This window comes from Pseudophryne corroboree, chromosome 1 (genome assembly GCF_028390025.1).
Source record: "Pseudophryne corroboree isolate aPseCor3 chromosome 1, aPseCor3.hap2, whole genome shotgun sequence".
Lineage (NCBI taxonomy): Eukaryota > Metazoa > Chordata > Amphibia > Anura > Myobatrachidae > Pseudophryne > Pseudophryne corroboree.
The window spans coordinates 575,166,992-575,180,329 of record NC_086444.1 but is presented as its reverse complement, the minus strand read 5'-3'; the positions used below and the strand labels follow the sequence as shown (position 1 = coordinate 575,180,329).

At 44.9% G+C, this 13,338-nt stretch overlaps 1 protein-coding gene across 1 annotated transcript in view; it reads left to right on the top strand.

Moving 5' to 3' along the window:
* Positions 1-13,338, top strand: part of LOC135036375 (atrial natriuretic peptide receptor 1-like) — a 213,144-nt gene that overhangs the window by 104,530 nt on the left and 95,276 nt on the right. The window contains exon 13 of the mRNA XM_063954446.1: positions 1,001-1,142. Within this exon, the coding sequence (XP_063810516.1) occupies positions 1,001-1,142 (142 nt within the window). The remainder of the gene's footprint in view (positions 1-1,000; positions 1,143-13,338) is intronic.

Here is a 13,338-nt window from a genome sequence, read left to right as displayed (position 1 = left end):
AGCTTCCAGACCAGAGGAGAGAGAGAGAGCTGTAAGTGACCCAGGGATCCCAGCTTCTCCTCCTTCCCACCTGGGTGTCTGGGTCCTGTTATCTAATGAGAGTATCTGGATCTAGAGAGAGAGAGAGAGAGAGAGAGAAAGAGACACGCACTCCTGAGTCCTATCCCACTGTGTAAGTAGCACAGAGGCCGCTGCTATTGCATTCTTGCAAGTTAATTGATAGATTTTTAAATTTCAATGTGCATTTTAATGTTAAGTAGTTTTGTTCCACAACAGGAAACTTTATAAAATAGTTGTCTCTCAATTAGGTGAAGCTATAAACAGTACCCAAGCATTATTAAACTATTAGTTTAAATCTAATATACACCATTGTCTTAAATTTAATATACACAATCCATACCTTCCAACATGACCCAATCCAGGAGGGACAAATGTTCTCTACCTGGACTTCCCTCCTAATTTATGATTGTAATCACCTCTGTTCAAATTTTTTTTTATCAATTAAGAAGCCTGCCGGCAAAGTGTTAAATATAAAATGCGCACGGGAAGCCAACATCCAAGCATGGGCACACTATTATTAACTGATGGGGACAAAGCAAATTCTTTCCGTCGATACCTGTCCCTCATTGCTGGGTATAGTTAACGTGACCTGAAGATGATGTTACCTAGTGGTGGAAAGGGAAGCTTTCTGTCACTTGTTAAAATACACAGACAATGCAGTTCCCATAGCAAGCTATGGGAATGCTCTATTCTTTGAAAATACAGTGACTAGAAAATAAATCTATGGTTATCACTGTTTCATAAATAGACCCCAAAGACATTTTCATGTTCTTGATCTCTTGACACCACAAACTAAATGTTTATTTCTTCTCCGCTTGTGTCATTAAATAAAAACATTGGAAAACAATGTATGTTGTTATTGATGACTTCAGGCTGATTTGTTATCAGAGGTGATCATTTGTTTCATTCCTCCCCCATGTACTTATTGGTCTCCGTTCAGATTACGGTTTGGAGACTTTCCGAAAAACAAATTCTGCTGAAGATTATGACACATTCCAAGAGCATCCTGTTCGTGTGTACATACCTCTAGAGGCTCAATCTGTGTCCAGCCAGGAGAAATCTGCAGCAGCCGACATGAACAGGTATGTCATGTATAGTAATATGTAAGGGATGCCCAGGTTTATTTTTCATGGTCACAGAATTCATTCTTTGCACACCTTTATAATAATAACATGTGGAATATTTAGGGCAGTTTTAACAAAACAATAACTTTCAAATTCCATATAATGAGAAGGGACTTTCATACATATCTGCAATGCATGCTACAAACATAAGTGTGTATGGGTGGGGGAGTTGGGTGAAAAAAATGCAGCGAGTGCAGGGGCCAATAAAACATATAAAAAATGTTAAACTTGATCGGCTGATATCTTCTGTCGGAAGCAGAGTCCTGAAGTTTGGGAATTTTCGTAAACACAAAATTTGCAATGTTTTCCAAGGCATTTGTTTTCACAGTTTCTGTCTTCAGTAGGGTAATTTGTGCTATAAATGAAAGGGAAAACCACTCTCAGCGATTTTCTGGTGCTAGAACAGTGCAACAGTGTGGCAGGGATAGTGGGAGAAGTCCCAGTTTTCGTACTCGATAATTTTTCTTTCAGCTCCTGGTTCAATACGTTCTTGAGAACTGGTGGAGTCAAAATTTGAACAGAGGACCAATCAATCATTCTGTGGTAGTCATCAGCGCAGAAATCGATTTTTGACAGAACACAGCTTGGTACATTTCCATGTCCACCAATCCCAGCGGCCTTCCCTGAGGCGTCCAAAATTTTACTTAATTCTTCCTAATGAACTTTAAGCCTCTGGTATGTCATGGCTAAAAGCAAATTTACAGAGAGAGCGAAGAAAGCATTTTGGGCAGTAGAAGCAGACGTATGTGCTTCTGGAGTAGGTGTAGAGTCCTCTGGATAAACTCAAAGAAGTGTCTTGAGCTATCCTTAATTGAGCTGTTACTCCTTATTTTGAACCACATTGGAACGTAAACATAAGTAAGTACTTTGTGATAGCTTGACTTTCTGGCATCAAATGACACCTCCCTCTATTTCTGTGTTGACAACTGTGCCATTACAACCTACGACTAAAAGCTCCTCTGTACCTCCTTCTCGAATCAAAATGTCATGGATGCTGTCACAAATGTCAAGTGCATTCCCTGATTTAGGTACTACATGACTTACGTATGTGGATGCAGGCTCAGATAAAATGGAAATATGCTCCTTTTTCATAGATCATAAGTAGAATTTCGCTCCATGTTTCAGTTGAGCAAGGGTGTCATAGTTTTGACCGTCAAAGTATAAGGCTTTAAAGTGGAACAGTATTTTGTTGTTCCTGCAGTTTCAACTCCTCTCGTACTGTATTTTTATCTGTTACAAGGTTGGGAGAATCCGTGGATATTAGACCGACAACAGAAGCACAGAAGAAGCTATCATCGCTATCGCTCTGTCACTCAAACCATATCTTTGGCAGGAAAGTGCCGTCTCCTTGAGCTTAACTTACTTTTGAGTTGTGTAAGACTTTCCCTTGAAACTTAATGATAGTGAATATGACTGTTCACTATCGGATGATTCATTTTCCGAATGTTCATTTCCTGTCAAGTCCGTTGATAAAGATTTGGAGCGTGAACCTTCATTCTCTCGTCTTGCAACCTTGGCTTCTCTTTGGTGTATCTCCTTGCAACGAACTGATCTTTTAAGTAGAGATGAGCGCCTAAAATTTTTCGGGTTTTGTGTTTTGGTTTTGGGTTCGGTTCCGCGGCCGTGTTTTGGGTTCGAACGCGTTTTGGCAAAACCTCACCGAATTATTTTTGTCGGATTCGGGTGTGTTTTGGATTCGGGTGTTTTTTTCCAAAAACACTAAAAAACAGCTTAAATCATAGAATTTGGGGGTCATTTTGATCCCAAAGTATTATTAACCTCAAAAACCATAATTTACACTCATTTTCAGTCTATTCTGAATACCTCACACCTCACAATATTATTTTTAGTCCTAAAATTTGCACCGAGGTCGCTGTGTGAGTAAGATAAGCGACCCTAGTGGCCGACACAAACACCGGGCCCATCTAGGAGTGGCACTGCAGTGTCACGCAGGATGTCCCTTCCAAAAAACCCTCCCCAAACAGCACATGACGCAAAGAAAAAAAGAGGTGCAATGAGGTAGCTGTGTGAGTAAGATTAGCGACCCTAGTGGCCGACACAAACACCGGGCCCATCTAGGAGTGGCACTGCAGTGTCACGCAGGATGGCCCTTCCAAAAAACCCTCCCCAAACAGCACATGACGCAAAGAAAAAAAGAGGCGCAATGAGGTAGCTGACTGTGTGAGTAAGATTAGCGACCCTAGTGGCCGTCACAAACACCGGGCACATCTAGGAGTGGCACTGCAGTGTCACGCAGGATGTCCCTTCCAAAAAACCCTCCCCAAACAGCACATGACGCAAAGAAAAAAAGAGGCGCAATGAGGTAGCTGTGTGAGTAAGATTAGCGACCCTAGTGGCCGACACAAACACCGGGCCCATCTAGGAGTGGCACTGCAGTGTCACGCAGGATGTCCCTTCCAAAAAACCCTCCCCAATCAGCACATGATGCAAAGAAAAAGAAAAGAAAAAAGAGGTGCAAGATGGAATTATCCTTGGGCCCTCCCACCCACCCTTATGTTGTATAAACAAAACAGGACATGCACACTTTAACCAACCCATCATTTCAGTGACAGGGTCTGCCACACGACTGTGACTGATATGACGGGTTGGTTTGGACCCCCCCAAAAAAAGAAGCAATTAATCTCTCCTTGCACAAACTGGCTCTACAGAGGCAAGATGTCCACCTCATCTTCACCCTCCGATATATCACCGTGTACATCCCCCTCCTCACAGATTATCAATTCGTCCCCACTGGAATCCACCATCTCAGCTCCCTGTGTACTTTGTGGAGGCAATTGCTGCTGGTCAATGTCTCCGCGGAGGAATTGATTATAATTCATTTTAATGAACATCATCTTCTCCACATTTTCTGGATGTAACCTCGTACGCCGATTGCTGACAAGGTGAGCGGCGGCACTAAACACTCTTTCGGAGTACACACTTGTGGGAGGGCAACTTAGGTAGAATAAAGCCAGTTTGTGCAAGGGCCTCCAAATTGCCTCTTTTTCCTGCCAGTATAAGTACGGACTGTGTGACGTGCCTACTTGGATGCGGTCACTCATATAATCCTCCACCATTCTATCAATGTTGAGAGAATCATATGCAGTGACAGTAGACGACATGTCCGTAATCGTTGTCAGGTCCTTCAGTCCGGACCAGATGTCAGCATCAGCAGTCGCTCCAGACTGCCCTGCATCACCGCCAGCGGGTGGGCTCGGAATTCTGAGCCTTTTCCTCGCACCCCCAGTTGCGGGAGAATGTGAAGGAGGAGATGTTGACAGGTCGCGTTCCGCTTGACTTGACAATTTTGTCACCAGCAGGTCTTTCAACCCCAGCAGACCTGTGTCTGCCGGAAAGAGAGATCCAAGGTAGGCTTTAAATCTAGGATCGAGCACGGTGGCCAAAATGTAGTGCTCTGATTTCAACAGATTGACCACCCGTGAATCCTTGTTAAGCGAATTAAGGGCTGCATCCACAAGTCCCACATGCCTAGCGGAATCGCTCCGTGTTAGCTCCTTCTTCAATGCCTCCAGCTTCTTCTGCAAAAGCCTGATGAGGGGAATGACCTGACTCAGGCTGGCAGTGTCTGAACTGACTTCACGTGTGGCAAGTTCAAAGGGCATCAGAACCTTGCACAACGTTGAAATCATTCTCCACTGCACTTGAGACAGGTGCATTCCATCTCCTATATCGTGCTCAATTGTATAGGCTTGAATGGCCTTTTGCTGCTCCTCCAACCTCTGAAGCATATAGAGGGTTGAATTCCACCTCGTTACCACTTCTTGCTTCAGATGATGGCAGGGCAGGTTCAGTAGTTTTTGGTGGTGCTCCAGTCTTCTGTACGTGGTGCCTGTATGCCGAAAGTGTCCCGCAATTTTTCTGGCCACCGACAGCATCTCTTGCACGCCCCTGTCGTTTTTTAAAAAATTCTGCACCACCAAATTCAAGGTATGTGCAAAACATGGGACGTGCTGGAATTTGCCCATATTTAATGCACACACAATATTGCTGGCATTGTCCGATGCCACAAATCCACAGGAGAGTCCAATTGGGGTAAGCCATTCCGCGATGATCTTCCTCAGTTGCCGTAAGAGGTTTTCAGCTGTGTGCGTATTCTGGAAAGCGGTGATACAAAGCGTAGCCTGCCTAGGAAAGAGTTGGCGTTTGCGAGATGCTGCTACTGGTGCCGCCGCTGCTGTTCTTGCGGCGGGAGTCCATACATCTACCCAGTGGGCTGTCACAGTCATATAGTCCTGACCCTGCCCTGCTCCACTTGTCCACATGTCCGTGGTTAAGTGGACATTGGGTACAACTGCATTTTTTAGGACACTGGTGAGTCTTTTTCTGACGTCCGTGTACATTCTCGGTATCGCCTGCCTAGAGAAGTGGAACCTAGATGGTATTTGGTAACGGGGGCACACTGCCTCAATAAATTGTCTAGTTCCCTGTGAACTAACGGCGGATACCGGACGCACGTCTAACACCAACATAGTTGTCAAGGACTCAGTTATCCGCTTTGCAGTAGGATGACTGCTGTGATATTTCATCTTCCTCGCAAAGGACTGTTGAACAGTCAATTGCTTACTGGAAGTAGTACAAGTGGGCTTACGACTTCCCCTCTGGGATGACCATCGACTCCCAGCGGCAACAACAGCAGCGCCAGCAGCAGTAGGCGTTACACGCAAGGATGCATCGGAGGAATCCCAGGCAGGAGAGGACTCGTCAGACTTGCCAGTGACATGGCCTGCAGGACTATTGGCATTCCTGGGGAAGGAGGAAATTGACACTGAGGGAGTTGGTGGGGTGGTTTGCGTGAGCTTGGTTACAAGAGGAAGGGATTTACTGGTCAGTGGACTGCTTCCGCTGTCACCCAAAGTTTTTGAACTTGTCACTGACTTATTATGAATGCGCTGCAGGTGACGTATAAGGGAGGATGTTCCGAGGTGGTTAACGTCCTTACCCCTACTTATTACAGCTTGACAAAGGGAACACACGGCTTGACACCTGTTGTCCGCATTTCTGGTGAAATACCTCCACACCGAAGAGCTGATTTTTTTGGTATTTTCACCTGGCATGTCAACGGCCATATTCCTCCCACGGACAACAGGTGTCTCCCCGGGTGCCTGACTTAAACAAACCACCTCACCATCAGAATCCTTCTGGTCAATTTCCTCCCCAGCGCCAGCAACACCCATATCCTCCTCATCCTGGTGTACTTCAACACTGACATCTTCAATCTGACTATCAGGAACTGGACTGCGGGTGCTCCTTCCAGCACTTGCAGGGGGCATGCAAATAGTGGAAGGCGCATGCTCTTCACGTCCAGTGTTGGGAAGGTCAGGCATCGCAACCGACACAATTGGACTCTCCTTGTGGATTTGGGATTTCAAAGAACGCACAGTTCTTTGCGGTGCTTTTGCCAGCTTGAGTCTTTTCAGTTTTCTAGCGAGAGGCTGAGTGCTTCCATCCTCATGTGAAGCTGAACCACTAGCCATGAACATAGGCCAGGGCCTCAGCCGTTCCTTGCCACTCCGTGTGGTAAATGGCATATTGGCAAGTTTACGCTTCTCCTCCGACAATTTTATTTTAGGTTTTGGAGTCCTTTTTTTTCTGATATTTGGTGTTTTGGATTTGACATGCTCTGTACTATGACATTGGGCATCGGCCTTGGCAGACGACGTTGCTGGCATTTCATCGTCTCGGCCATGACTAGTGGCAGCAGCTTCAGCACGAGGTGGAAGTGGATCTTGATCTTTCCCTAATTTTGGAACCTCAACTTTTTTGTTCTCCATATTTTATAGGCAGAACTAAAAGGCACCTCAGGTAAACAATGGAGATGGATGGATTGGATACTAGTATACAATTATGGACGGACTGCCACGGTTAGGTGGTATAAAAAAACCACGGTTAGGTGGTATATATTGTAATACAATTATGGATGGACGGACTGCCTGCCGAGTGCCGACACAGAGGTAGCCACAGCCGTGAACTACCGCACTGTACACTGGTTGATAAAGAGATAGTAGTATACTCGTAACAACTAGTATGACTGACTATGACGGTATAAAGAATGAAAAAAAAACCACGGTTAGGTGGTATATATTGTAATACAATTATGGATGGACGGACTGCCTGCCGAGTTCCGACACAGAGGTAGCCACAGCCGTGAACTACCGCACTGTACACTGGTTGATAAAGAGATAGTAGTATACTCGTAACAACTAGTATGACTGACTATGACGGTATAAAGAATGAAAAAAAACCCACGGTTAGGTGGTATATATTATAATACAATTATGGATGGACGGACTGCCTGCCGAGTGCCGACACAGAGGTAGCCACAGCCGTGAACTACCGCACTGTACACTGGTTGATAAAGAGATAGTAGTATACTCGTAACAACTAGTATGACTGACTATGACGGTATAAAGAATGAAAAAAAAACCACGGTTAGGTGGTATATATTATAATACAATTATGGATGGACGGACTGCCTGCCGACTGCCGACACAGAGGTAGCCACAGCCGTGAACTACCGCACTGTACACTGGTTGATAAAGAGATAGTAGTATACTCGTAACAACTAGTATGACACTATGACGGTATAAAGAATGGAAAAAAAACTACGGTTAGGTGGTATATATTATAATACAATTATGGATGGACGGACTGCCTGCCGACTGCCGACACAGAGGTAGCCACAGCCGTGAACTACCGCACTGTACACTGGTTGATAAAGAGATAGTAGTATACTCGTAACAACTAGTATGACACTATGACGGTATAAAGAATGAAAAAAAAACCACGGTTAGGTGGTATATATTATAATAATACAATTATGGATGGACGGACTGCCTGCCGACTGCCGACACAGAGGTAGCCACAGCCGTGAACTACCGCACTGTACACTGGTTGATAAAGAGATAGTAGTATACTCGTAACAACTAGTATGACTATGACGACGGTATAAAGAAAGAAAAAAAAATACCACGGTTAGGTGGTATATAATTATACAATTATGGATGGACGGACTGCCTGCCGAGTGCCGACTGCCGACACAGAGGTAGCCACAGCCGTGAACTACCGCACTGTACTGTGTCTGCTGCTAATATAGACTGGTTGATAAAGAGATAGTATACAACAATATACTACTATACTGGTGGTCAGGCACTGGTCACCACTAGTCACACTGGCAGTGGCACTCCTGCAGCAAAAGTGTGCACTGTTTAATTTTAAATTAATATAATATTATGTACTCCTGGCTCCTGCTATAACAACCTGCAGTGCTCCCCAGTCTCTCCCACAATTATTATAAGCTTTTATACATTGATGTGCAGCACACTGGGCTGAGCTGAGTGCACACAGACTGAGTCACACTGTGTGACTGCTGTGTATCGTTTTTTTCAGGCAGAGAACGGATATAGCAGAGAACGGATATATTAAATAAAAGTTAACTTAACAACAACTGCACTGGTCACTGTGGTAAACTCTGTCTGCACAATCTCTCTCTCTCTCTCTCTCTTCTAATCTATTCTAATGGAGAGGACGCCAGCCACGTCCTCTCCCTATCAATCTCAATGCACGTGTGAAAATGGCGGCGACGCGCGGCTCCTTATATAGAATCCGAGTCTCGCGAGAATCCGACAGCGTCATGATGACGTTCGGGCGCGCCCGGGTTAACCGAGCAAGGCGGGAAGATCCGAGTCGCTCGGACCCGTGAAAAAAAAAGTGAAGTTCGTGCGGGTTCGGATTCAAAGAAACCGAACCCGCTCATCTCTACTTTTAAGAAGTTTCTCAGTTTCAGAAACATCAACACCTCCTATGCGACCGACGCGGTTGCCCCTCTGGTCCAGGAGGAAAACCTGCTCCTTCAAAGGGACTTTCCAATCCTTTGGCCAAGAGCAAGACTGAAAATCTTTGCACATGCAGGCCACAATGTTAAACAATTTGCATGCATTTGCCTTAAAGTCGTTTTTGAAGAGCTGGGCTTCTACGCGCGCTGTACAATACCCTCCTTACTATCCTGTATTTATTGTGGTACTCTGTAATAATTTGTACGTGTCTGAAAAAGAAGGAATTTCATAAATACTATTCACTTTCTGGCTACTCTGTTGGCAATCAGCAAAAATTATGGTTCCTTGTTTCCACCACTCTTAATGCCCAGATTTTGTCTTTCAAGCGAAGCTGAGAGGACACTAAATCTTTTGGATTGCCAAAAAGAGGGTAACCAAGTACTGGCATAATGAAAATCTGGACAGAGCCAATAATCACAAAAGTATGCAGTAAGCAGTAGCAAGCAGGACAAAACCTTTCTACCCACAAGAATACCTGAATGCTACGTAAGTGTCCTCATACATCTTGGCTTAATACGCCATGTAGCAGGAGATGTCTGGCATGAGTCAGCCGGCAGCTCCTGGGCAGCTCTGCTAACATCAAGTGTCTTTTTTTGGCGAAAGTGCATCTTATTCACATTGCTACGTATGTGACTAGAACACACAAGCAGACTCTGCTCATTAAATAAAAATTTCCTGGAAAACGTAGCATTTCGTATGCAGATTCAGCCGCAGTAACATGCAGAATATAGACATGCCGCATATAATTTTAATCAGCATAAGCTGCTTGTGCATCCTATTCGCATTGCAATGTGACTTAGACACATTTAAACTGAAAATAACAGCATGGCATGACTAGAAGGACTGTTTAACGTGACTGCAGCAAGGATGTAGGAGGACACATCTGTATTACCACAGAATCATCGAAGCATGATTCCTCAACAGAGAATGACAAAGAGGCTGATGTGTGCTGGCATTCACAAGTGGAAAACACAAGTTGCAATCACAGGCCCGCCAGTGGCATAACTAGGGGCCCGCAGGACACAGGAGAGGCGCGCAGGGCTGCGGGGCGCCCTAGCAGCCGCCACTGATTTCTGCTGGAAAGGAGGGATACGGAGGGCACAGCATGCGTCTCTCCTGTGTGTCCCTCCTGGGTCTCCGGCGGCAGCGATGTGTCTGTTAAATGAAGTGCCCGGCACTTCATTTAACAGACACGCCAAACGCAGGAGGGACACACAGGAGAGGCACGCGCTATGCCCTCCGTGTCCCTCCTTCTCGAATCGCACAGCAGCGGGGGAGCAGTGGGGGAGCCCGGGGAATGGGGTGTACCTGGCACTGGCGGAGTATATTTAGCACTGAGGGGGGGCATATTTGGCACTGGGAATGGGCATATTTGGCACTGGGGGAGGGCATATTTGGCACTGGGGGAGCATGTTTGGTACTGGGGGAGAATATTTGGCACTGGGGTATATGTGTACCTGGCACTGGGGGGGGGGGGCATATTTGGCACTGGGGGTATATGTGTACCTGGCACTGCGGGGGCATATTTGGCACTGGGGGCATATGTGTACCTGGCACTGTGCGGGAATATCTGGCACTGGGGGCATATGTGGCACTGGGAGCACAGCCCTAGCAACAAGCATTACCCCCTGGTTACAAGCACAACACCCAGCTCAGGAAATCCCTGGCAACAAGCATTACCCCCTAGCAACGAGCATGACACCCAGTGCATGAAACCCCTGGCTACAAATATTACCACCTGGCAACAAGCTTGAAACCCAGCACATGATACCTCTGGCAACAAGCATAACACCTACCGCATGAAACCCCTGGCAACGAGAATGACACCCTGCGCATGAAAACCCCTGGCACCGTGCCAGGGAGTGGCCAACGTCTGGGCGTGCGGGTTGCAAAACTGGGATTTAAGGTAGTTTTTTTTTCTGCAATGCCACGTCCATTTCAGCAAGGCCACGCCCCTTTATTTGCGCAGATTCAACGCTTTGCTAGTGCCAATTATGGGGGGGGGGGGCAGAGAATTTTTTTTAATAAAAATTTCAAAAATTCTGCTTCCAACAGAAGATATTAACTGATCGAGCTGAAATTTTTGACACGTTTTATTGACCCAAAGAGGCAACTTTTATGCTCTATTAGAATTCGATCCTCGAAAAAAAGGGTTATTTTCGACCCACTCTATGTCATCCATCTACCGTATTGCGTTACACCTGCTCTGTTCCTAGAACAACCAATAAGAAGCTCACACATATAAATTACACTGTGTTCTAGCTGAACTGTCCCTAAATCTGCTTACATGTTCTAAAGATAAGCAATTGTGCAATACCGATGCTCCATACATACATACATACATACATACATACATACATACATACATGAATTCATCCCCTTTAAACTCCATCTTGCTTATTAATAAAGGAGAATTGTCATTATTACTACAGTTTGGATGGAACTTACTGATACCAACATTATGACAGCCTGTGCAAATGCCATTCTGCCTGGCATGAAATCACTGACACCAGTGGAATAAATTGCCTGACTGTATGGAACCCCTCCAGCATAACAGCATAAAATCACTGGCACCAATAAATATAAAGTGCTTTGCACCCACTCAGCATAAAAGCATTGACAGTACATATTCACCAGTGCCTACTCTAAGTAGACTAGAGACATTGGCACTTATTTCTAATCAAAGTTGCACATACTAGCACTTTAACATCACAACCTATAATAATGTTTTTCTTCTACCTCCCAACTGTCCCGATTCCAGTGGGACAGTCCCGCTATTTGGATACTGTCCCGCTGTCCCACCCACGGGCCGCAGTGTCAGGTGGAGGAGCCTGTGATCATTGCTGTTCTGCTCTGCAAAGCAGCTAGTGATCACTGAATAAATGCCGTGCGTACCTAAATAGTGCGGGGAGGTGAGCTGGGGGTTGCCCAGCTGCTCAGGAAGCACTTGGGACGCCTCAAAATGATGAAAACAGTGGTTGTGTGGTGAAGCCCCGTCCACTCCTCCTGAGATCCTACCCCTTTTTCAGTCTGAGGCGTACCTCCAGTGCACAAGGTCCCGCTTCAATGTCTACAGAAGATGGGAGGTAGTGTATGTTTTTTGTTTCTACCAAAATACTGATTATTTTGTTTATTTTCATGTCAAATTTGCCCTTTAATGTTAAAAGACAAGACCTGGGGCAAATGTATTAATTAATTAATTATTAGCTTTAGGCCTGATAATTATAGTTTCTTATCACTGCTTATCACAGCAATAAGAAATCAAGTAACGCCCAAATGTTTTTAAAAAAAAACAGACAGGTACAGGGCCTGCGATGTGTCAGAAGTGAAGTGAAGTGATTGCTAACGAAGTGAAGTGATTGGGTTTTATTCGGAGGTGGCATGACCACGTTTCACAGGTTTGGCCATGCCCCCTTCAGTACCCGGGCCCAGTAGATGTCTCAATGGCCCTGAATGCATCCAATTCTTTCATTGCACCCAGAGCAAGGTTTTTCAGTTACTTTCATTTTACCCAGATGTAATAGCAAGCATAATGTATACCATGGCAAAATATATATATAATTTGTGTAAAGGATAAATAGGGGGAATTTAATTTCACCTAAGACCTCACGGGATCAGTATGAAATACCTACAATCAAAATCCAGATGGTCAAAATCCCGACAACAATTGACCGACGGTCAAAATCCAGACACGGGCAAAATACCAACAAGGTCAAATAACCGACATTTAAAATACCGACAAGGTCAAAATATCGACATTTAAAATGTCGACATGTCAAAAAGTCGACAAGATGTTTTCATTGTTTTTTGTGTGTATGTCAACATAGGTCAACATGAACACCGTACAAGTGTGCCACGCCCCCTCGCATGGGTCGCTGCGCTCGGCACACTATTGTATTCCCCCTCCAGGTCCACTTTAATGGTAAAGAATGAACAAGTCGGTTGCAATGAAAAAGTCATGAAAAACTCATGTAGACTTTTTGATCTGTCGACATTTTAAATGTCGGTATTATGACCTTGTCTGTATTTTAAATGTCGGTGTTTTGACCATGTCTGGATTTTGACTAGTGATGTGCACCGAAATTTTTCGGGTTTTGTGTTTTGGTTTTGGATTCGGTTCCTCGGCCGTGTTTTGGATTCGGACACGTTTTGGCAAAACCTCCCTGAAAATTTTTTTGTCGGATTCGGGTGTGTTTTGGATTCGGGTGTTTTTTTTACAAAAAACCCTCAAAAACAGCTTAAATCATAGAATTTGGGGGTCATTTTGATCCCATAGTATTATTAACGTCAATAACCATAAT